The following is a 25,231-nucleotide window of genomic DNA, read 5'->3' as shown; positions in this document are numbered from 1 at the left end:
TGAAAAGTTTTGGTCACATGGAGAGAATGAGTGACGAAAGATTGACCAAAAGGGTATATGTATCAGAGGTGGAGGGAACTAGAAGTGGGAGACCAAATTGGAGATGGAAAGATGGAGTGGAAAAGATTTTGAGTGATCGGGGCCTGAACATGTAAGAGGGTGAAAGGCATGCAAGGAATAGAGTGAATTGGAACAATGCGGTATACTGGGGTCGATGTGCTGTCAATGGATTGAACCAGGGCGTGTGAAGCATCCGGGGTAAACCAAGGAAAGTTTTATGGGGCCTGGATGTAGAATGGGAGCTGTGGTTTTGGTGCATTATACATGACAGCTAGAGACTGAGTGTGAACGAATGTGGCCTTTGTTGTCTTTTCCTAGCACTACCTCGTGCACATGTGGAGGAGGATGTTGTTATTTCATGTGTGGTGGCATGGCGACACGAGTGAATAAGGGCATGTGCGCAAGGTAGCACTAGGAAAAGTCAACAGAGGCCACATTCGTTCACACTCAGTCTCTAGCTCTCATGTATAATTCACCAAAACCACAGCCACTTTCCACATCCTGGTCACACAGAACTTTCCATCATTTACCCCAGACGCTTTACATGCCCTGGTTCAATCCATTGACAGCACGTCGACCCCAGTATACCACATCATTTCAATTTACTCTATTCCTTGCACGCCTTTCACCCTCCTGCATGTTCAGGCCCCGATCACTCAAAATCTTTTTCACTCCATCTTTCCACCTCCAATTTGGTCTCCCACTTCTCCTCGTTCCCCCCATCTTTGACACATATATCCTCTTTGTCAATCTTTCCTCACTCATTCTCTGCATGTGACCAAACCATTTGAAAACACTCTCTTCTGCTCTCTCAACCACACTCTTTTTATTACCACACATCTCTCTTACCCTATTATTACTTACTCGATCAAACCACCTCACACCACATATTGTCCTCAAACATCTCATTTCCAGCACATACACCCTCCTCCGCACAACTCTATCTAGAGCCCACGCCTCTCAACCATATAACAATGTTGGAACCACTATTCCTTCAAACATACCCATTTATGCTTTCCGAGGTAATGTTCTTGACTTCCACACATTTTGCAATGCTCCCAGAACTTTCGCCCCCTTCCCCACCCTATGATTCACCTTCGCTTCCATGATTCCATCCGCTGCCAAATCCACTCCCAGATATCTGAAACATTTCACTTCCTCCAGTTTTTTTCCATTGAAGCTTACCTCCCAATTGACTTGCCACTCAACCCTACTGTACTTAATAACCTTTCTCTTATTTACATTTGCTCTCAGCTTTCTTCTTTCACACACTTTACCAAACTCAGTCACCAGCTTATGCAGTTTTTCTCCCGAATCAGCCACCAGCACTGTATCATCAGCGAACAACAACTGACTCACTTCCCAAGCCCTCTCATACACAACAGACTGCATACTTGCCCCTCTTTCCAAGACTCTTGCATTAACCTCCCCAACAACCCCATCCATAAACAAATTAAACAACCTTGGAGACATCATGCACCCCTGCCGCAAACCAACATTAAATCACTTTCCTCTCTTCCTACACGTACACATGCATTACATCCTCGATAAAAACTTTTCACTGCTTCTAACAGAGATGCTCTGTGGAAGGTATTATGAATGTATGGTGTGGGAAGCAAGTTGTTAGAAGCAGTGAGAAGTTTTTATCGAGGATGTAAGGAATATTTACAAGTAGGAAGAGAGGAAAGTGATTGGTTCTCGGTCAGTGTTGGTTTGCGGCAGAGGTCCGTGATGTCTCCATGGCTGTGTGATTTGTTTATGGAAGGCTTTGTTAGGGAGGTGAATGCAAGAGTTTTGGAAAGACAGTGTTTTGGATGAGAGAGCTTGGAAAGTGAGTCAGTTGTTGTTCGCTGATGATACAGTGCTGGTGGCTGATTCAGGTGAGAAAATGCAGAAGCTAGGTGACTGAGTTTGGTAAAGTGTGTTTAAAGAAGAAAGCTGAGAGTAAATGTGAATAAGAGTAAGGTTATTAGGTACAGTAGGGTTGAGGGACAAGTCATTTGGGAGGTAAGTTTGAATGGAGAAAAACTGGAGGAAGTAAAGTGTTTTAGATATCTGGGAGTGGATTTAGCAGTGAATGGAACCATGGAAGTGAAAGTGAATCATAGGATGGGGGAGGGGGCAAAAGTTCTAGGAGCATTGAAAAATGTGTGGAAGTCGAGAACATTATCTTGGAAAGCAAAAATGGGTATGTTTGAGGGAATAGTGGTTCGAACAATGTTATGTGTTTGTGAGGCGTGGGCTATGGATAGAGTTGTGCGGAGGAGGGTGGATGTGCTGGAAATGAGATGTTTGAAGACAATATGTGGTGTGAGGTGATTTGATTGAGTAAGTAATGAAAGGGTAAGAGAGATGTGTGGTAATATAAAGAGTGTGGTTGAGAGAGCAATGAAAGGGTAAGATAGATGTGTGGTAAAATAAAGAGTGTGGTTGAGAGAGCAGAAGAGGGCGTTTTGAAATGGTTTGGGCACATGAAGAGAATGAGAGAGGAAAGATTGACAAAGAGGATATATGTGTCAGAGGTGGAGGAAACGAGGCGAAGTGGGAGACCAAATTGGAGGTGGAAAGATGATGCAGGAGGGTGAAAGGCGTGCAAGGAATAGAGTGAATTTGAATGATATGGTGTACCGGGGTTGCCACCCTACCACACATGTAGTGGCACCGCTCTCCCCCTGCATGCACTCAAGGTAGCGCTAGGAAAAGACAACAAAGGCCACATTTGTTCACACTCAGTCTCCGGCTGTCATGTGAAATGTACCGAGACCACAGCTTCCTTTCTACATCCAGGCCCCACAAAACTTTCCATGGTTTATCCCAGACACTTCACATGCCCTGGTTCAATCCATTGACAGTATGTCAACCCCAGTATACCTCATCATTCCAATTCACTCTATTCCTTGCAAGCCTACCTCCTTCCTGCATATTCAGGCCCTGATCACTCAAAATTTTTTTCACTCTATCTTTCCATCTCCAGTTTGGTCCCCCACTTCTCCTCGTTCACTCCACCTCTGACCATATATTCTCTTTGTCAATCTTTCTTCACTCATTCTCTCCATTTGACTAAACCATATCAATACACCCTCCTCTGCTCTCTCAACTACACTCTTTTGTTACCACACATCTCTCGTACCCTTTCATTACTTAGTTGATCAAATCCCCTCACACTGCATATTGTCCTCAAACATCTCATTTCCAAAAGATCTACCCAGCTCCGCACAGCCCTATCTATAGCTCATGCCTCGTGACCATATAACATTGTTGGAGCCACTATTCCTTCAAATATACCCATTTTTGCTTTGTAGGGCCTTGATGTGGTAAGGGAGCTGTAGTTTTCGGTGCATTATACATGACAGCTAGACACTGACTGTGAATAGATGTTGCCTTTGTTGTCTTTTCCTAGCGCTACCTCAAGCATGCGTAGGGAGAGAGGGGTGTCATTTTATGTGTGGGGGGGGTGGCGATGGGAAATTGATAAAGGCAGCAAATATGAATTATGTAAGAAGCAGCACTGGAGTTCAACAGTTTTGGAGATTCTTTTGCCATGGCCACCCCCTTGAGGGAGTTTCCAAAGGGAATGGGCATCAGAGATTTAGATAGATAGTTGCATCATGGACATGAGGATGTTTATAATGCTAGAGAGGTGGTTGGTATCCAAAACACAAATGTGAAGTTATAAGTTGTACATGTCTGGGAAGTATGATTTCTGATGGGTGTATCTGGTGGTGTGATGTTTAACCCCTTAACTCTTCACTTGGGTATACTTAAGCACAGTTTCAAAAATATTCATACAAAAGAAAAAGTATTACTTTAGAAGTTTATTTCCTCCACTGCTTTCACTATGATGTGTAGAAGTTTTTTATGTGTTTCATAACAATAGGCTAAAAAGTATGGAAGTGAGGCCTGAATGTCAAACAAGTTGCCACTGTGCATGTTATTTCGTTTAATTTATCTGTTCTGAAAAATATATTACCAACAATTATATTTTGTCCCACATAATAAATATTTTCTTGTCATAGTTAACTACATTGATAATTTTTCATAACATCAAAATTATGAAATTTTGTAGAATTAACAGCTGTAAGACTCATTATTGTCAATTTAAGACAGATGATGACAACACTGCTTTCATTTTTGCTAGAATCACCTTCAGTCTCTTCTTGATCAAAAATCAATGCTGGAAGAGTCATTTTCTGTAAAAACAATCTACCTCAACAATCTCTTAGGCTTGACAGGAGACCTTAGAATAACAGTATCACTGTAGATGCATAATTATACATCAAGACAAATTGTCTGGCTCTTCTAAATATCTGTGTGGGGGAGTTGAGGGATTAAGACTGGATTGGGAAGGATGTTGTTTAGTATATGTTGGGTTATTATAGTGTATATATTTTTTGTTTCTAACAACTTGCCTCCCACACCACATATTCCTAATACCTTCCACAGAGCATCTTCTAAATATCTGTGTGGGGGAGTTGAGGGATTAAGACTGGATTGGGAAGGATGTTGTTTAGTATATGTTGGGTTATTATAGTGTATATATTTTTTGTTTCTAACAACTTGCCTCCCACACCATATATTCCTAATACCTTCCACAGAGCATCTCTATCAACTCTATCATATGCCTTCTCCAGATCCATAAATGCTACATACAAATCCATTTGCTTTTCTAAGTATTTCTTACATACATTCTTCAAAGCAAACACCTGATCCACACATCCTCTACCACTTCTGAAACCACACTGCTCTTCCCCAATCTGATGCTCTGTTCATGCCTTCCCCCTCTCAATCAATACCCTCCCATATAATTTCCCAGGAATACTCATCAAACTTATACCTCTGTAATTTGAGCACTCACCTATATCCCCTTTGCCTTTGTACAATGGCACTATGCAAGCATTCTGCCAATCCTCAGGCACCTCAACATGAATCATACATACATTAACTAACCTTACCAACCAGTCAACAATACAGTCACCCCCTTTTTTAATAAATTCCACTGCAATACCATCCAAACCCGCTGCCTTGCTGGCTTTCATCTTCCACAAAGCTTTTACTACCCATTCTCTGTTTACCAAATCATTTTCCCTAACCCTCTCACTTTGCACACCACCTCAACCAAAACACCCTATATCTGCCACTGTATCATCAAACACATTCAACAAACCTTCAAAATACTCACTCCATCTCCTCACATCACCACTACTTGTTATCACCTCCTCATTAGCCCCCTTCACTGAAGTCCCCATTTGTTCCCTTGTCTTACGCACTTTATTTACCTCCTTCCAAAACATCTTTTTATTCTTCCTGAAATTTAATGATACTCTCTCACCCCAACTCTCATTTGCCCTCTTTTTCACCTCTTGCACCTTTCTCTTGACCTCCTGCCTCTTTCTTTTATACATCTCCCAGTCATTTGCATTATTGCATTATTTTTGTAAATGTCTTGATTATTGGGAGGGGTTGGGGGATCTGTAGGTACAGGATTTTGCAGTATGAAGTATGAATAAACACTAATTTCCACTTGTGGATTAGTTGTTGGTTATGAAGTGGTGTGGATGGGAAGGGTGTAGAGCTGTTGTAAAGAACTAACTGCTGAGCACTTTAAGGTAAAACCATATTGCTTTTGCTTTGTTTTATAAATGTTTGAATTTTTTGGTCATCAAGCAGCTAGTGATCATTCTGAGTGTTCTGTTTTGCATGGTTTGCAGCTTTGTATGAAAGGGTGGATAGCCAGACATGTAATTTAAGTTGGAGCAAATGCATTGCTGACAGAGAATACTAAGGGATTTTCTTTTTCTTATCCAAATCAGGTACTTACTGGTAATTGTTCAGATGGCTTTTTTCTCTTTTTTTTTTACATTGGAGGCTTCAGTCATGGACAAAAGTCCACATCAAGAATGGCTTTAGTTGGAATATAAAGAGGTTGATGAAAGGTAGAAAGAAGAGAAGGAAAAATATTTATGAATTTTGGAGGAAGTAAAAAAGCTCTTGTATAAAGTGCTGGGTCATAGTTATTTGAAAAAAACATGAGAAGGTAGAGAGCTCCAAAGCTTTGAGGTTGAGGAAAAGAAACAGTCATCAAAATGGTCTACTCATGAGTTTCCAATGGTCACACAGTAATCATATGATGCAAAATCTTGCTAAGTAATGTATGGTCTAACTATTGGCATGGGCAAAAAAGCAAAATCCAAAGTAATAGTTGTAGAATAGGGAAAATGAACTAACATTACAATGTAGGGTAAGTGCATCAAGTTTTGAAGTTAGCCTGGGAAAGTTGAGAAATCAAGCCACTTTCGACACAACTCTGTCAAGTATGGATGCAGAGCTAGAACCCCCCAGCTATGAAAGCAGTACAAGGATGGATCACACTTTTGCATAAACATAGCACCTGTTCAGAATTAAATGAATTTCGACATCTTAACAGGAGTGCCAGTTTCTTAGAGGCAGACTTAGCTATTTTCATAAAGGGAGATTTCCATGAGAGTGTGGGTATTACAGTAATATCAAGAATGTTCATTAAATCAAGAGGTTGAGTTACAAATCCATCAAAGGAGAGGGGAAAGTTATGGTGAATTTTCAATGGAGCAGTGGGCAGAAAGTGGATCTTTGAGGCAGTAAGTTTAACCAAATTTCATCTACACCACTGAGATATCCGGTCCAAGTTTGAGTTGTTTGCAGAAGTTGTGTTGAGACAAGATGCAGATCCAGTGAGAACAGATGTAGCAGATTTGAAGGATGTGGAAGAGTGTAGCTTTGAGTTGTCAGTGTATGTATACATTTGGTTTTTTGTTATAGAAAAGAAATGTTTGATTGAAAGAAGAAAAAGTGTAGGAGACAGGACAGAGAGTTGTATATATGTATACATTGAGATGTATAGGTATGTATATGTGCGTGTGTGGACGTGTATGTATATACATGTGTATGTGGGTGGGTTGGGCCATTCTTTCGTCTGTTTCCTTGCGCTACCTTGCTAACGCGGGAGACAGCGACAAAGGATAATAGAAAAAGAAAAAAAAGATAAGGAAAGCAGAGCTGTCAGTGTTAGAAAAGACCCTAGAGCATTTGATAAAATCCTTTGTTTGCTGTTTGCTGTGATTTTGTCCAACACAAAAAAGTAAGTTTGATTTTTTTGGGTTAGAAGAAATCTCAACCATTTTTTTAGCATCATGCAGGCCATCTGTTTTCTTTGTGAAGGGTGCTTTGGGGTTGACACAGTGCCCATCCTATTGGTAGAACATCATATTTTGAACATTTTTAAGGAGACAAATTGCATGTTGATCAGTATAAGTATTGCATTTAAGTTAGTAGGTAAGGAAGTGTTTTGTAACCTGTTTATTTGGATCTGAGCTTTCATCACCCCGTTTGAAGAAACTTACAGATCTAAAAGTCCAACTGAAGGTATTAATGGTGGTACTTAGAATAAAGGAATTGAGTTACATGGTGAACTTAATGGCTATGAGTTTACTTACAGTAAAAGAATAAATAGGGGATACATGGTTACAACTTAAAATCATGTGGATGACATTGACATTGCTGAGAGTGAGCATTTCTTTGAAATCAGCAAAGAAATGCCATAATTTATATGAAGAAAGTAAGAAAGATTCTTATCAGAGTAGATGTGAAGTACTCCAATAGTAAGAGAATGGTGAACGAATGAAGTCAACTGATTCATGAGACTGTGAATGCAGTGTACAGAAACTTGATAAGGAGTATGATAGCAAGGAAGCTTTAAGAGATGAAGTCTCATGATTGTATAGTCCTTTCCCTCACTGTACAGTTAGTTAATTACACATTAGTATCACTTGCAAATATTGATGCTTCATAGAGCTCTTGAAGAGTAACAAGCTCATTAGCAGATATAATTAAGTTCCTGAAAGAAACTCTGCTTCTTGTATTGTACTTTCACCTAGCAACACACTGTGACAAAGTATCTTTATTATAATCAGAGAAAATTTATATATATATATATATATATATATATATATATATATATATATATATATATATATATATATATATATATATATATATATATATATATATATATATATATATATATATATATATATATATATATATATATCATTTATTGAGATTTCCCAAAACAATTAGTACATTCTTGTTACAGGTTATGGAATTGCCTTCTCAGTTGACTTAGAGTGTAACCCTTTGAATGTGCCATCTGATTATGCAGTGACTATGAAGTTGGATCCACTGGAACTGCTGTATAATCAGGTATTATCTAAGGATTACATGATGCTTATTCCAAGATGCAGTACTTTTTTATGAAATGTGAATTTAAAAGATTATTCTATTTGCAGTATCACAAGATAGTCATTTCCAGATTCAAGTTAGAGGGTTTTTCTTTTTGATTCCATATCATAGGATCTTTTGCAAATTGTCTAAAAATGCAAATTTCGCTTCGTGTTTTATATAACTTCATTAATATGTTTCCCTTTTCTGATATTTTTTATGCTAGATTTTTCAAATAGACTTATTGCTCCATCCCTATTGTATGAATACCATATGTCTCAAAGCATTCTTTAGTAGTCACTACTATATGTAGATACACTGCATTGTAAAGCATTTATATCAGCCTCTAAGGGTTGTACAGATAGTAGGGTAAGAATGCAAAGTTTTCCCCTGTCAGCTAGATTACTTGGTTGATAAGTAATGTTGATAAAAACTTTTTTTCAAAATGAGAAGGATTTTTTTTGTGTGAGTTGTGTTCACAGATGTAATCTTCCATTGATATGTATTGACAGTGCACTATGAAAATGCCAAGATAGAGATAATGAAAATTGATATTGACTAGAGATCGAAAAAAATTTGTAAGTGAAAATTTTTTAAAGCTGTAATGGCATGAGCTATACTGCTGATATGTCACTGTGTCAGTTATGTTTGAACAAATGATTCACGAGAAGTGGCTCCCAACCTGGGGTTTTTGGACTCCCAGGGGATATGTGAAGCCTCATTATGGGATACTTCCGATATGTTTTGAGAAGCAAAAGGTATATTGCAAATAGGATGTTTTAAGCAGAACACTGTTCTATCACAAAAGGTTTATTTAAAGCTGCATTATTTTGGCAAGAATTATCGGTTTAGAATGAAAATGAAATGAACAAATCCATTCTTATAAAAAGATATGTCACTATTGACAAGGGGTATGTAATGTCTTACACTGAGGCCAAGGGGTACACCAACAGAAAAATGTAGGATACCACTGCTTTAGAGAGCTGTCAGATATAGGTTATTATTGGTGGGAATTATGTGATAGTACATGTGAATACAATACTTTTCTTATTATGCTAGAAGATGGAGAGACCAAGGAGGAGATGAGAAAATGGAGTTAAGGAGACTTTAGGGTTTTGGGGCCTTGAATATGAAGGAGGTTCAGAGGCATATATCAGATAGAAAGAACGGAATTGATGCAGTACAGTAAACCCTCAATTTAACGGACCCCAATATAATAGATTTTAGATTCAACGGACAAATGATAATACAGTACATTAATTGATAACTTGAAAATTTTTATTATGATTTTTATACTTAATCACTGTTTCTTGCATCAGCGAGGTAGAGCCAGGAAACAGATGAAGAATGGCCCCTTAATCACTGTTTCCCGCATCAGTGAGGTAGACCCAGGAAACAGATGAAAAATGGCCCATCCACCCACATACACATATATATATACATAAATGCCCATACATGCACATATACATGCATATACATATCACCTTATACACATATACATACATATACAATCACCATATACACATATATATACATATACATACACATACACAGACATATACATATATACACATGTACATATTCATACTTGCTTGCCTTCATCCATTCCTGTTGCTACACTGTTCAACAGGAAACAGCATTGCTAGCCCCTGCTTCAGCGAGGCAGCACCAGGAGAACAGACAAAAAGGTCACATTCGCTCACACCCAGTCTGTAGCTGTCATGTTTGATGCACAGAAACCACAGCTCCCTCTCTACATCTAGGCCCCAGAGATCTTTCCATGATCTGCCACAGACGTTTCACATTCCCTGGTTCAGTCCATCGATGGCACGTCACCCCTGCTATACCACACATCATTCCAATTCACTCTACTCCTTGCATGCCTCTTGCCCTCCTGTATATTCAGGCCCCGATTGCTGAAAATCTTTTTCACTCCATCCTTCCACCTCCAATTTGGTCTCCTGCTTCCTCCTCCCTCCACCTCTGACACATACATCCTCTTTGTCAATCTTTCCTAACTCATTCTCTCTATATTTCCAAACTATTTCAACACACCCTCCTCTGCTCTCTCAACCAACCTTTTCTTATTTCCATACATCTCTCTTACCCCTTCATTACTTACTTGATGAAACCACCTCACACCACATATTGTCCTCATACATTTAATTTCCAACACATCCACCCTCCTCCATGCAACCCTATCTATAGCCCGTGCCTTACAACCACATGATATTATTGGAACTACTATTCCTTCAAACATATCCATTTTTGCTCTCTGAGATAATGTTCTCTCCTACCACACATTCTTCATCGCCCCCAAAACCTTCACCCCCTCCCCCACCCTGTGACTCACTTCTGTTTCCATGGTTTAATTCACTGCCAAGCCCACTCCCAGATATATAAAACCCTTCACTTCCTCCAATTAAAGATCTCAAATGCCACACCATGTTCCTTTCATATCGCTCCTGTTTTTGGTAGCATGGGTTAGATTCGCTTTGTTTTGGTCTCAGTCTACAAGCAATTGTGCAGTCATGTTGTATACAGGGTGTTTCCCTTATTTCTGAATTGTGACTTTAAGGTAATTTTGCTAACCTTACAATTCAAAATGGCATCAAGTGATCATAAGAGGTGCAATGAAAGCAGTAGTCCATCCTCATTTTATTATAAAGAAGTGTCCTTTCACAGGAAAGGGGTGCCATCACCTCTGTCTCAGTCTGTCTCCTGCCTCCAACTGCCTGGCGAGCATTCCCACACTGCCAGTTGCCCACCGCCCAACTATCATGCCACACACTGAACCCTACACCCCCTAACAAAATTTTGGTAACCAAATGTGACTTTGTGACCAAAAAAACAAAAATAATATAAAACAACATAAAGAAGAATGAAATTAAAATTCAACAAGGCATAAGGCAAATATATGCACTTATCACTGCTCAGCAACAATATACTTCCTTTACATGCAAAAAGAACAAAAATGTCATAGTGTGTTCACTCATCACAGGAGCCACCACAGACATCATCTTGCAAATGTGTGGGATGGTGTCTCACATGGTGGGGACACCACTGCCTGAGGCTGGGTGTTACCATAATTAGGGGCAAAGCCACCGTTGTTGGGTACCTCCCTTGACCCATGGGTGTTGTGGGATTGGCGAAACCTGGGGGTGTAGGTGACATCAGTTGCGCAAAGGCAGGCAGCCACTGCCGTCCAGCTTGACTGAGTATTGTTTATGCAGCTTCACCTCCACTACCACACCTGACCTGTCCCACACCTTCAGAGTGACATCCTGCATGCAGACAGGTGCCCAAGGACAGCTGGGGCAGCATAGTGGTGTCACCTGCTGGGCTGCCCTATGCACAAGCCTGGCTCTCTGCTCCCTATTTCGCAGAGCAGTTCTCCATTGCCAGTTTATCAAATAATGTTGATGGGGCTCCAAGACACCATCTCACAACTGTCTTCCTGCTGCCAGCTGTGTGGATGACTTATCCCCCTCTCTTAGGGGGGTATTGAGATATTGGAGCATAGCCAGAGTCACTTTGCTGTTGTACAGGCTACCTCCAACACCTGTTTTGCCTCTCAACACACATTTGGCTGCCTTTACCTCTGCTTCATCACATCCATTGGACTGGGGGAAGTGGGCTGAGGAGATGTGGGCCATGATTCCCTATTTTTTGTAGAAAGCTTCCATCTCTTCACTGTCTAGATTGGTTCCTCCAACTTAGGCGATTTCCTTGAGTGCACTCCATCTCCTGAGGCGATTTCCTTGAGTGCACCCCATCTCCTGAAGAAGGTGAGCAGCCTTGCGATAGCTTGGGATTTTCTTGCTTAGCTTCGAATCCTGCTCACTGTGCCATGTAAGAGGTGCGATGAAAACAGGTAGTTCATCCTCACTTTATTATAAAGAAGTTTCCTTTTGCAGGAGAGAGGTGGCATCACCTCTATCTCAGTCTGACTCCTGCCTCCAACTGCTCAACGAGTGTTCCCATGCTGCCAAGTGCCCGCCACCCAACTGTTGTACCACACACTAAACATTATGTTCAGTTTAATGGACTTTTGGCATTAACAGGACGCCCCTTCCCCCAATTAGTTTGTTGAATTGAGGGTTGAATGTAGGCAAAGTGCTGAGAAGGGACTCATTTGGGCCATGAAGTGATCATGATAAATAATGTAGTAGTCCATGAGGCATGGCTATAGATGTCTATAGATGTTTGCCTCTGGTTTCAGTACATCATATACAACAGCTAGAGACTAGATTTGTGCAAATGAGGCCATTGTTTCTTTACTCCTGATTTTACTTCATTTAAACAGGAAAAAATATAGATTGAAAAGTATTTACGTATAGTTTAGTCTAATAATCCAAAATCAGTTATTTTCAAATGTTTGAGATCTGAAATAATGTATTTTCCTTACAATGGTGTATGTGCTATAGTCATAAGACACTTTTTTGATTTTCTTAAGTATATAACCCAAGGACCCCTATTATGGGGCTCTTGCAGCATTAAGGCTGTGCCACAATCATTGGCAGGGAAATGATGTACTCATTTTGGTGTAAATTCCTTAAAAAGATCTTTTTTTTTCTCCAGTAATGCACCCTCTCAGAGGTGTAACAATGTGCAAGCAGTCAGGCAACACCCACATTTATATGAATGTATATTTATGTAAGTGATTCTAAAATGAAAAATATGATATCTGAACTTGGGCTAGGATTTCAGTTTGGAAAAGACAAATATCTAGGGAACCATACAAGTGGTACAAAGCTAGAATTAGCATCCATTGTACCAAACAGCAGATGGTTCAGGTATCAGTTTTTCCACCAGTATAATGCACTCACTCTCATTATATGGCAGTATAATGCATCCATTCTTCATCATGCTTTGTTATCCACTCATAGTTTATGACACTTTTCAATTCCTGCACTCTCTCACATATATACTCCACTCCATAACTTCATATTATGTTTCTGAATATGGTTGAAAGTGATATTATGTCAAAGATGATAAAGGATATCAGCTTTTAATCCCATAAGATACAAAATATCTCATGTTATCAGAGATTAAAGGGAATGAAACTGCTTGACAAGAGAAGATCCATTTATCAGTATCCCTATTCTTTTCTTATGATTAGCTGACTGAAAGTTTTTTTTTTTGAGATAGAAATGAGGTTTTGAAATTGTGAAAAACAATATTGTATATTCTTCATAGAAATGAGTCCATTGAGCAAGCAAAATGAGGGAACTCCACTTTCTCTCGGATAAATCCAAGACGTTATTTCAGTGATATACTGTGGTTCCCCCACCAATTTTCTCTAAAGACAAGGTCATCTTGCAAAACCTGTGGTCTCCCCTTGTTGCCTTGTTATTACTTTATGAACCCATAACTTTTAACTAGCCCTATGAGCAGCAGGAAGCTGTGTACACAATATTCCAAACTGCACCGCAGCAAGTGAAAAAAAGAGAAACAAAGAAAGTGAGGCCCAGAAGTATGAAGTATCTGACAATGATTTGAAAATTTGAAAATGCAGTGTTGAGTCATCAGCATAAGAGTGCTTTTGGTTATTTGTGGGTGAAAGGAAATCATTGATAGAAAGGAGAAAAAGTGTAGGAAACATGACAGAATTTTGATGATCACCACTGATGCTGGAGAAAGGAAAAGAGTCTGATCCATCAAGAACCCCCGAGATTGACTGACAAGAGAGGAAGCTAGATATGAGGAAGCGAAGGGAGGAAGGGAAGCCAAAAGAGAGGAGCTTAGGGATGAGACTCCAGTGCTACCCCCTGTCAAAAGCTTTGGATATGTCAAAGGCAGCTACAGAGGATTTTCCAAATGTCTCAGGGATGATGACTAGACATTAGTAAGATAGAAAGGAATATCACCAGTGGATCTTGCCTTGCAAAAGCCACTCTCGTGATCAGAGAGAAGACTGGGAAATTCAATATGTCTGAGGATATGAAAGTTAAGGAGGGATTCAAAAGCTTTGAAAATGGCAGATGTCAAAGCAATAGGACAATGGTTAAAGGGGTCAGAGTGGTCACCCTTTTTATGGATGGATTGTACCAATGCATGCTTCCAAGAAGATGGGAAAGTTCTAGTTTTTAAACATAATGGAACAGATGAGCAAGCACATGTGCAAGTTCAGAGGTAAACACTTTCATTTCATTGCTTGTGTTCAGAGATAGAAGTGCTTTTCGAACAGTACTAAAAGAAATTACAGGAAGCGGCATAGGATTAGTAAAAGGAGCAAAAGGAGGTGAAGGAATGTTAGAGTCATCGAAGGCAGAGTTAGAGGAGAAATGGGATCCAAAGAGTTTGCCTTGTTTACAGGAGAAACAGCAATAGTTCTGTCAGGTCAGGGAAGTGACAGAAAGGTAATGATAGTTTTTGTGATGCCCTTTACTAAAGACCAGAAAGACCTATCATTGGATGACAAGGAGAGGTTATTGCACCTCCATTGAATAAAGGAAAGCTTTGCCTCACAGATATTATACCTACAGTTATTATGGTCAGATAAATGCTGAATAGGGTTCAGAGGAATGAGAGTTTTTCAATGCCAGATATGCCAGATCCCTTGCATGAATGGCCTCAAAAGAGGGACAGTTGAACCATGGATTGTAAGAAGAGGTCATCTTTAAGGAAAAGGAAATAAATGCTTCCATTTACACAACAGTAACCTCTGCTATGTATTTGGTGGAGACCGAAGCATCACTGTTTGAGAAACTAATTTACCCAAGGAAAGTTAGGAAAAAAATTTCATAAGTTATACCAGTCAGCTTTGTTAAGGTGTTGATATTTACATTTAGTGATTTAACATTCATAGAACTGGCTAGTAAAGAACTGTAAATGTAGAGCTTAAATTTTACTGCCTCAGAAACTTTAAGGAAGGCCTGAGAAGCTAATCATCCAACAGATACAGTCTGGAGTATAATGTTATGTAAAAGCCACCTGTCAAGTATTCTCCAAATCTCTGTACTGTAGAAGTATAGTATTTGAGAAAAACCATATGTAAGAATTCCAGAACCTATGATCTGAAGGTCAGGGTCCTACAAGAAGACTAATGGTGGTCTAGAAAAAAATAGGGAGTCAACAAAGGTATATGATAAAGCTGAAGGAGAATCTGGCATGAGGGTTAATTATCCCCCCTCTGGGCTACCAGCATCACTAAATTCTAAGAAAGAAATCCAGTGCTAAGAACTTGACTGACAAAATAAACTGGAGAATAGAAAATCTGGTTCCAGTGATATCAGTCCAAGGAAAGATTCATCTGTTGTCTTTGGACTAAAACGTGAGACAATATCTGCACAGATATTGGTCACTTAGATAAAAAAAAAGAGCCTGGTGACTTTTTTAAGTAAAGCTCTGTAAGAACTTCTGTACACAAGATACTGGACAACCATAGTACCAGTCATCAGAAAGAACGTCTTACCATACCTGAGGGCATCTAGAGAGAAGACCCTTGAAGCAAGCCATTCATATAAGTTGATATTATTGGATCTATGAAATATTTTAGCTCAACAACCTGCAACTACCAAACCTTTGGAAGAAAAAGAATCCCTTCTTAGGTTTGATGCGAACATCCAAACCCTCAAGAGAATTTATGGAAGGTCTCAAAGGCAAGGCCTCTGAAGATCCTTTGAGACAGTTTACCAACTAGGGAATCTAAATGCTTCCCAGGGATATGGAAGAATTTGTGTGCTGCACAGTGGAAGATGTCCTAAAGGATTTTTCTTCCAGTTTTCAACTGAACTTCTCCAGATATTGTTCCAGATGGTGTATAGACACCAAGGTCAGGAACAAGAAGGCAATCATGGTATGTGCATGAACCTGAGCTTTGCCTCTGTGAACAAGGAAAGCATGAAGAATTTGGTTGAAAACTAATTAGGATTTTGACAGACTGATGATAAAACCTGCATCTATAAGTTTCCATGAGCTGAAAACCTTCATCTGTTGTATTCCTTCTTGAAGGTCACATGATCAGAAAAATCAAAGAAGGAAACCAAAAGCATTGCTTTTAATGTTTGAGTTTTTCATTGGAAAGTGTCTAGAAGCTGAATTAGCTATCCAGTGGTATAGCCATCAGGATTAGTTGGTGTTCTGTTGAGTGGTCATCTTGAAGTTGAATCCTAATACAGTAATGTAGACTTAACATCCTCTTGACAGAGGTGCTTGAGATTTTACTCCATCCCAGACCTTTTCTCCACATAAAAAAAAATCACAATAATCTAACATGGAAAAATGGAGTCATAGAAGCATTTGAACTGCAAAACCCCATCACTCTGTCCTGTCAAGAATGGCCATTGTCTCATTTCTGCACTGTTGCTGAAATCTCAAAGACTGTATTAAATTATCTCTACAAGGGATTGAAAATTGTTTTCAGATTTGCCATAATGCTCTCAACTCTGGAGTAATAGAGTGCTGCATCAGTAGGAAGGATTCTGCAGGTCAGAAAATCCTGCAGAGTTTGAGTTTCCAGAAAGGCAGGAAGGAGGGAAAACAAACAGCAGGTTTCCTGCCTCATGTATCGGGCAGCTATGAAAAGGATCCAGGACATTGCGCATACAAAGTAACTTTAGAGTATTAGGTATGTGCAAATTCTTATCATAAAGATTGATACTCTGTTTTTAGTCACATGAACTTTTCAAGATTAGCAGAAGGTCTTTATTGGGATAAAAGACAAATGGCAAGGTTTTTGAAAAAAAGCCTTTGTCTTTCTACAAAGCAAATGTGAGAACTTTTTGGTTATCAGATATAGCCTCAACACTTTATATATTTATTTCCTCAGGATCCTTGAATATCTCAGAATTAGCCAGAAACTCTTATTGGAATAGGGTGTACTAGAAGGTTGAAGAATGGCCTCTTTCTCTCCACAAAGTAGATATGACACACTTATGTATCTCAGATAAAACCTCATCACTTATGTATACGCTCTCAAGGCCCTTGAATGTCCAAAGATTAGCCGGAAATTCCTCTGGAAAATAGATTGGGTTGAAAGTTGAAGAAAAGCCTTTTCTCTCTACAGCGCAGACATGACAAGCTCAGGATTCTTAAGTGGAGCCTTAAAAGAAATAGTCTGAATCCTGTAAGACCTTGTTAAACATATCTTCCTCCTTGGATAATCTTTAAGATGAAAAAATCAGAGAGCAACCTTTACCAAGCTCTTAGTAAATCAGGTGTCCAACTTATATGAACTTTTAGTAAGCAAGTAGTTTACAAGACAAAGAAGTCAGGATTGATCATCTATTTCAAGAAGCATGGAGGTCCAAGTTTCTGAAAAATATCTTTCTCAGAACTAGTTCCATACCAGGAAGCCCCTGAATCAGAGTCAAGAGTCCTCTACTGCAAAAGATTGAAAAGGGACCCAAGGTCTGCAAGATCTGGCATAGGTTCTTTATCCCAACGAAAGGTTCCAAACAAATTTTCAGGAGAAAAAATGGGATATTACATACAGTCAGTGTTCAGAGACTGTGAGGCGTGATCCAAATGTGATAGACAAGACTTAAAGTGAACAGGGTCGATTAGTCATGCCTTAGTATTGTTAGTTGATTGGAAGTGTTGTCTTTACCTTATGCAGAGATATGCCCATCTTAAGTGCAGCAGACTGCTAGTCTGTTCTAACAGCTGCATGGGGAAAAGGTTTTGGAGCTTCCTTGACAGAAGATACACCTAAAGGTTTACATGAAGAGACCTGCATGAAACAGCACAAGCCACACACAAAAGAAAAAATGAATCCATCCTTTGCATTTGACTAAAATGATGGGCTTCAAAAGGATCTGCCCCTTTCTTAAGCATGCTAAAACAGCATCATGACTGAAATTCAAAACACTAACTAGCAACCTTAAACACTGAGATCTATCACTGATATCCCATGCACCTTTTAGGGGTGTAGGAACATTTGAAGGATATTTAGCTGCAAGGGTAAAAGACTCTACCGTAAAAGACTCCACCCAGAGGTCAGCACCTTCATTGTGAGCTTCCCTCTCCCAGGTGTTATTATTACATACTTTGGTCTTTACTGCCAGTGAAACTTGAAGGGTATTCAAGGTTCTTTGTTGACCAAAGTTGGAGATTCCCAGTTGATACCTAGAATAGCATGGAAAGCAAAAAACTTTCTGTCCATCTAGGAGTAGGCATCAAAGATATAGACAGTTGTGAGGCAGGGTTGTATGATGTCACCGTAGGTTTTTGATATACATATTGATTTCTATATCTCTGATGCCCATTCCCTCCAGGAACCCTCATCAAGGGGTGGCCATTGCAGAAGAGTCATCACTTATCCCTGTCCTTACATGCTTCTCTTGCATACACCATTCCACACATTCTTCCATCCTGTTTGCTCAAGTCACAGGTGGTCTTCCTTTCACACTAAACCCTTTCACTGTACTATCATACATTCTCCTTGTAAACTTCCAGTTTTGCATTTTTTCCACATTCCCAAACCCCCTCAGATTATTGTTTCAGTTGCATTTCCATTTGCATTTCCTGACATACCACACTTCTCATACACCCCTTCATTTCTTTTGTTCATTCCATATAGTCGCACTACCTACTCTTCTCAAATAGCTAAATAGCTTATGTACACAACCTGGGTTCTTGACTCATTTCATGTCTTGGCTGCGTACATCAGGGTTGGGGGGACTATGCTGTCCCTTAATCCTCTCTTCACTTCCATACTTACACCTCTACCCTTCATTATTCTAATATTGGACTCAGTGACTCTTTTACCCTGTATGGATCTCTCTTATCTCTCCTTCCTTATCACCAAACTTACCCAAGACAGTACCTAAATACTTAAGATCTCTCACCTCTTCCAGTCTTTCTCCCCCATATCCAAAGCACAATTTAGTACACTTTTTTCTTTCACTCTGTATAGTTTTCCTTTCAGATGCCATTACTTTGCATTGACTTGCATTTACCCTCAGTGCCTATGCTTACACACATCATAAAGCACACTTACCATCTTCTCCAACTCCTCTTCACTCTCAGCAAACAACAAAGTATCACATGTAAACAGGCTTGCTACTAGCCACCATATCTCACCACCCCCTTATCCTGTTTTTGCTTTCATCTCTCTAATTACTCCATCCATATGTAGAACATATAATACCCTCCAACAGCCAGGATTTGAACCCAGGACCTCATGTGTGGTAGGCAGGAATGCTTCTGCTTGGCTATGATCACCTAATACTCACAAGGTCTTGAGTTCGAGTCCTGGCTGTTAGAGGGTATTATGAGTTCCATGAATGTGTGCATTCATATGCACTATACTTGTAATCATATACCTCTGCATTTGTACAATTAGGTCTGTAAAATGCTCTGCTGGTAATGTAAGCCTGATGGAATTTGACTGGTTTATACCCCTTTGTTCATGTATGTGAGACAGAGGTTATTTGATTACTTAGTGATTGAATAATCATTTCTCTATTAGGGGCACTCATAGCCAAGCAGCAGCATTCCTGCCTAACATGCATAAGGTCCTGGGTTCGAATCCTGGCTGTTGGAGGGTATTATGTGTTCTATGAAAGTGCTTATTCATTCATATGCACTGTATTCATGTTCATATAGCTACTCATTTGTACAGTTATGTTCTGCAAAATGCTATATGCTGGTAATATGAACCTGTTGGGATTTGACCAATCTAGACCCTGTTGTTCATGTAAGTGAGACAAAGGGTATTCAATTACTTAGTGATCGAATTTTCATTTCCATATTAGGGGTGATCATAGCCAGCTGTAGCATTCCTGCCTACCATGCTTAAGTCCTGGAGGGTTTTATGTGTTCTCTGAAAGTGCATGCTCATATGTACTGTATTCGTGAACCAGGGCATGTGAAATGTATGGGGTAAACCATGGAAAGGTCAGTGGAGCCTGGATGTGGATAGGGAGCTATGGTTTTGGTACATTACACATGACACCTAGAGACTGAGTGTGAATGAATGTGGTCTTTTTTGTCTGTTTTCTTGGTGCTACCTTGCTGAAGCAGAGGTTAGCGATGATGTTTCCTGTGGGACAGGGTAGTGCCAGGAATGGATGAAGGCAAACAAGTATGAATATGTACATGTGTATTATGTATATGTCTGTGTATGTGCATGTATATATGTATATGTTGATATGTATATGTATGAATCTGTTTGTGTATGGGCATTTTGTATATATATATGTACATATAAATGGATGGGTCATTCTTCACCTGGTTCCTGGCACTACCTCATTGTTGTGGGAAATGGCAATCAAGTATGATATTAAAAAAAGAGAGAAAAAGTTTTTCAACCTTCAGAACTTGCATTTCTTTGTTCCCTGGAAATGTGTTTATTCAGGGTATCTTAGCTCAAATATATTATGGCTTAATGAGTTTTTTCTCTTTTTGCAGCATGCTTGTGCAGAGATGGTCTACTTCTTCAGAGTTCCTGGTTTAGAATACCGAACATTTGAAGATATAGCCAAAGACACACTTAATGAAGTTGTTAACACCGGGAGAGCTGCCATGAAGTATGCTATTGCTCGTCACAAGACAGTCAATTTAGATGTTGACATTAAGAGTCCATATATTGTCTTACCTGAACATGGCTCAATTCAGAAAGGTGGAAATGTTTTAGTATTTGATATGGGTGGCTTGAAGGTTCAACAGTGAAATTGGCGGACAAACAGTGGATTTAGAAGATGCGACAAGAATGGAATTAGAGGAACGACTTTATGACCGTCTAACAATTACTGTATCACAGCTGCAGGTTCTGTTTGCAGATTCAGGAGATGAATGGAGAGTACACAGATCTCAAGATGACTCAGATTCTCACTTACTTCCCAGAGTTAGAGTAAAGGTTGATCTTGCCAATAGTATACACCCAGAATATCGACAGCAGCCACGGCAAAAAGTGGACATTCATATAACTCCTCTGAAGCTTAATCTTTCAGATAGTAGATTAAGTCATTTAATAGAATTTGCACATCATTTGCCATTGGTACAGTCTGGCATGATTGTCTCAGATTTTGTAGATAATGCTGTATCAGAGAGGTATCAATTAGATCTTTATCACTGCTTGTTAGATTCAAGTTTTTCAGAACTAACAAGCATAAAAGATATCCTTTCCAACAAACTTAAAAAGAAGAAATTAGTCACAGATTCAACAGATACTCACACAACACCCCCCCTGCTCAGGCATGTTCGACCACTTTCATCGAGTGACTCGATATCTCAGACGAGCTTGGAATTGGAAAAATATTTTTCAGCATCTGATAACAGTGATGATGAAGGGGAGTCCTGGGGCAAACCAGTTGACTTGCCAGGATTTGAGGATAACACCTCCCCAAAAAACATGATCACTGTTTTATCTCGTTTTTGTGTTGATGAAATTGTGATTGGTATATCAAGATCAAGTGAACTTGGAGACAGACCCTATTTAATGATTAGAGCAACTCATTTAGTGGTAGAGTCGGCCATGATGGATTATGGTCCTGCTGTGCAGGTGACACTCAGTTCAATTCATCTTGTAGATAAATATCATCATAGCCCATCAGGAGAATATTTAGAACTATTATCATCTCCACAGATAGGTAGTACATGTATAGCTACTATTCTGTATCGGAAAATCCGTGCCAATTGCCCAGACTTTAAAACTCACTTTCATTCTTGTGAGCAAAGTTTAGTTGTGGACTTTGCTACTCTTAATGTTGTGTGGCATCGGGGATCTATAATAACTCTCACTAACTTTCTCACTTTGCTTTCTGCCAAATTAGGACATATTGAGCAACAAATTCCAAGAGTCAGTATTCCAAACAATTTTATGACATGGTTAAGATCTGGTCCTGAAGATCCGCCTGTTCCATCTGGTGCAACTAAGTGGTCCTTTGCATCACATCTTAATATGCTTAATCTAAAGCTTTGTGATAATGAAGTGGACTTCATACAAGCTAAGATTGGGGGCTTTCAGGGAGAATGTGTCTTTAAAGCTAATGAAAAAAAGGTTTTTCGAGCATCTTTGTCTGAATTATCTGTTGATGATGTTTCTGATATAACTCTTCACTCAAGAATCATTGATATTGAAGAAGATAGGGTGTTTGATATAAAACTAGTTCATTTCAGCCCCTCACATAAAGGTGTAGAAGAAATAGACACTTCCCCTCATGCTGTTGATCCTGATTCTTCTTTGAGAATTAGAATTGGTAGAATACAGTGTATCTTTCTCTGTAAATTCTTTGCCGATCTCCAGCGATTTATGGAACCACTTTTGAACAGAGAGGGAACACAAATTGTCCTTAAACAAGCTGAAAAAGCAACAGAGGCTAGTATTGAAGAATTTGTCTCTGGAAGAAAACTTAGTTTAAGTATTGATATTCATGCTCCTATCATTCTTGTTCCACAGAAATCTGATTCCCCAAGTTTATTGGTATTTAGTCTTGGTGACTTAAAGATAGATAACTTGTTTAAAATTGCACCAACAGGTGGAGGAGGAGCAATTGAAAATGTATTAGTAGAAGTTGGACCCATGCATATTTGTCGAGCTGTGATGACTCTTGGTGGAGGATTAGAAATGCAGGAAGATATACTGGAACCTGCTACACTGAGAGCTGATGTCAAGCGTTCACTTATACCTCAGTGTCGAGACCTCCTCTCATGGGATGTTAGTGTTCACATGGGGGCCCTTTGTGTCAACTTAGGACAACGTGATCTCAACACCATTTTGGCTGTTATGACCCAGAACAGAGCAGAAGCCCAGTTTTCAGACACAAGTGTTCATTCGCAGCCTTTAACACCAGTAGATTTTGGGACTCCTCTTGCTGGAAGTGATGATAATGTGGGCAAACTTCAGGCATTTTTGACTCATTCAATTGACATCTACCGTATTGCAGATGCTCTGATATCTTTAGATGGATTAACTCTTACACTCTACACTGATATGGATGAGGTGTTGAGCTCACCAGTCCGAGATGCAGCAACTGCATTATGCCGATTAGAAGTTGGAGAAATTGAGGTACATGGTGATATGAATAGTGATAGAAGTATTGATGTAAGGCTCACTTTACATTCATGTGACTTATTTGATGTAAGACCGGACACTAACTACCATGTAATTAAGAAGATATTTGGACAGTATAATGGTGAAATGCAAAGGACTTGTGGAAGATTCAGTGTGAGTGTCCCACCCATGTTGGATCTCATGTATAAAGTTAGCCCAAATGGTGATGCTGCATTTGAAGTAAGTGTAGAGAGAACAAGACTGAATATGTCTGTTGTCTTTGCACTAGCCCTTTACAAATATGTCAATGATGCTATTCCTAGTACTGCAAGTACAAGTGGAGGAATTTTAAATCCAGGCTTTGTTGGTGACTTAGGACCAACAGTAGATGGTGTTAGAATAATTCGGCGTCCTCCAAGCTCTGTGGATAGTACTAGTGGCTACCTTTCTACTGTCACTAGTAACATGGATGATCAAAAAACACTTTCTGTTTCACTCAGAATTAAGAAACCAGAAATAGTCATATTTGCTGACCCAGAGGAAACAGTCAGTCGTGTGTTAGTTTTAAGGTGTGAAATCCATGTTGATTACTCTCGACATCCGGGAAATGAGAGCTTCCATGTAATGTTAGATGGATGCCAGATATTTGCTTCCATGTACACATATTCTGGTCAGAGTCCATATTCTATTATGGAACCATGCGATGTTGAAGGGTCTTGGATATTTCGTAGTATTGAGGAGGGTGTAAGAGCTGAATTAAAAATGTCCCTTATTCAGCTTCACCTGAACTCCCCTGTAGTTCATCTCTTGATGGATGTCACAGAGGAACTAACCCTGAGTCTTAGTCCACAGTTGATGCCTTTCAAACTCCAGCTTCCTTCCTCTGACTTAGAGGATATGTGGTCTCCTAAACCACTTACTGCCACAGTCTCCCCAACAAACCCTGATGAAGAAATGTACATTAAACCACAATACCCCTCAGCTAAACCACAACAACAGTTGGTCATAAAGGTGTCAGTATTTGCAGTTTCATTTGAAAAACAGGCATTGAAAACAGCTGTACCTGTACTCCTGTTGAAGGCAGCTGTGAATGCAGAAATTAATGACTGGTCGAAGCTTATGTACACTAAAGCAGAGATGCAGTTACAATTATCCTGTTATAGTGAGGAGTTCTCCACATGGGAACCTGTCATTGAGCCTGTAACCGAACAGAATAAGGTTATGAGACCTTGGGAGGCTATGGTGCGTACATTACAACATCAAGCTCAACCAGTTGGTATTAAACGCAGCCGCCCAGGGCTTCGCTATGACTCTATTGATAGCAGTTCCACAACCAATAAAAACAGCTATGTTAGCTGTGCATTAGAAGATTCTGAATCATCCACTGATGAGGAATACCAAGATAATGAAATGGTGGTACTTAAGCCTCATGCATCATCAAGAACGAAGCGCTCCAGCACTAAACGTTCAACAGCAGACATTGGCAGTATTTCAGGTAATTTGGTATCATAGTAGAAAGTTAGTTGTTTGCATTTCTTTTACTCACACATTATTTTCACATTAAAATCATGCCTTATCTTCACATATTTTACATCACCATAGATATCCTATGCCTCTGAGTATGAAGATATGTACATGCTTTTTAAACATTTCAAATTTTAAGTTATATACACTTTTTAAACATTTGAAACTTCAAATTACCAATGCTCAGTACTTGTATATTTAATCACTTTTTGATACTTAGTGATGAAATACCTGTATCAACAGTGTATTGGAAATGCACTCTAAGGGAATAGGATTCTCTGTTATCCACCATGACTTCTGTCTTAGTCATTGGATATGAGTAGTTTGCTATGTTGATTTAGTATTCCAGGATACCCTGTGTTTGAAATTATTAGAAGGATGACTTATTGTGAATGCATTTTTGTTTTTGCATGTTTGAATTTATTTTGTTTTCATGCTTGACCGCTGTTTCCC

At 39.4% G+C, this 25,231-nt stretch overlaps 1 protein-coding gene across 1 annotated transcript in view; it reads left to right on the top strand.

Moving 5' to 3' along the window:
* Nucleotides 1-25,231, top strand: part of LOC139764960 (intermembrane lipid transfer protein VPS13A-like) — a 1,504,808-nt gene that overhangs the window by 350,326 nt on the left and 1,129,251 nt on the right. The window contains 3 exon segments of the mRNA XM_071692018.1: nucleotides 8,189-8,295; nucleotides 20,671-20,922; nucleotides 20,924-24,749. Coding sequence (XP_071548119.1) covers nucleotides 8,189-8,295; nucleotides 20,671-20,922; nucleotides 20,924-24,749 — 4,185 coding nt within the window.

This window comes from Panulirus ornatus, chromosome 52 (assembly GCF_036320965.1).
Source record: "Panulirus ornatus isolate Po-2019 chromosome 52, ASM3632096v1, whole genome shotgun sequence".
Taxonomy (NCBI): Eukaryota; Metazoa; Arthropoda; class Malacostraca; order Decapoda; family Palinuridae; genus Panulirus; species Panulirus ornatus.
Note: the sequence above shows the minus strand (reverse complement) of the source record. Positions and strands in the feature narration are given on the sequence as shown.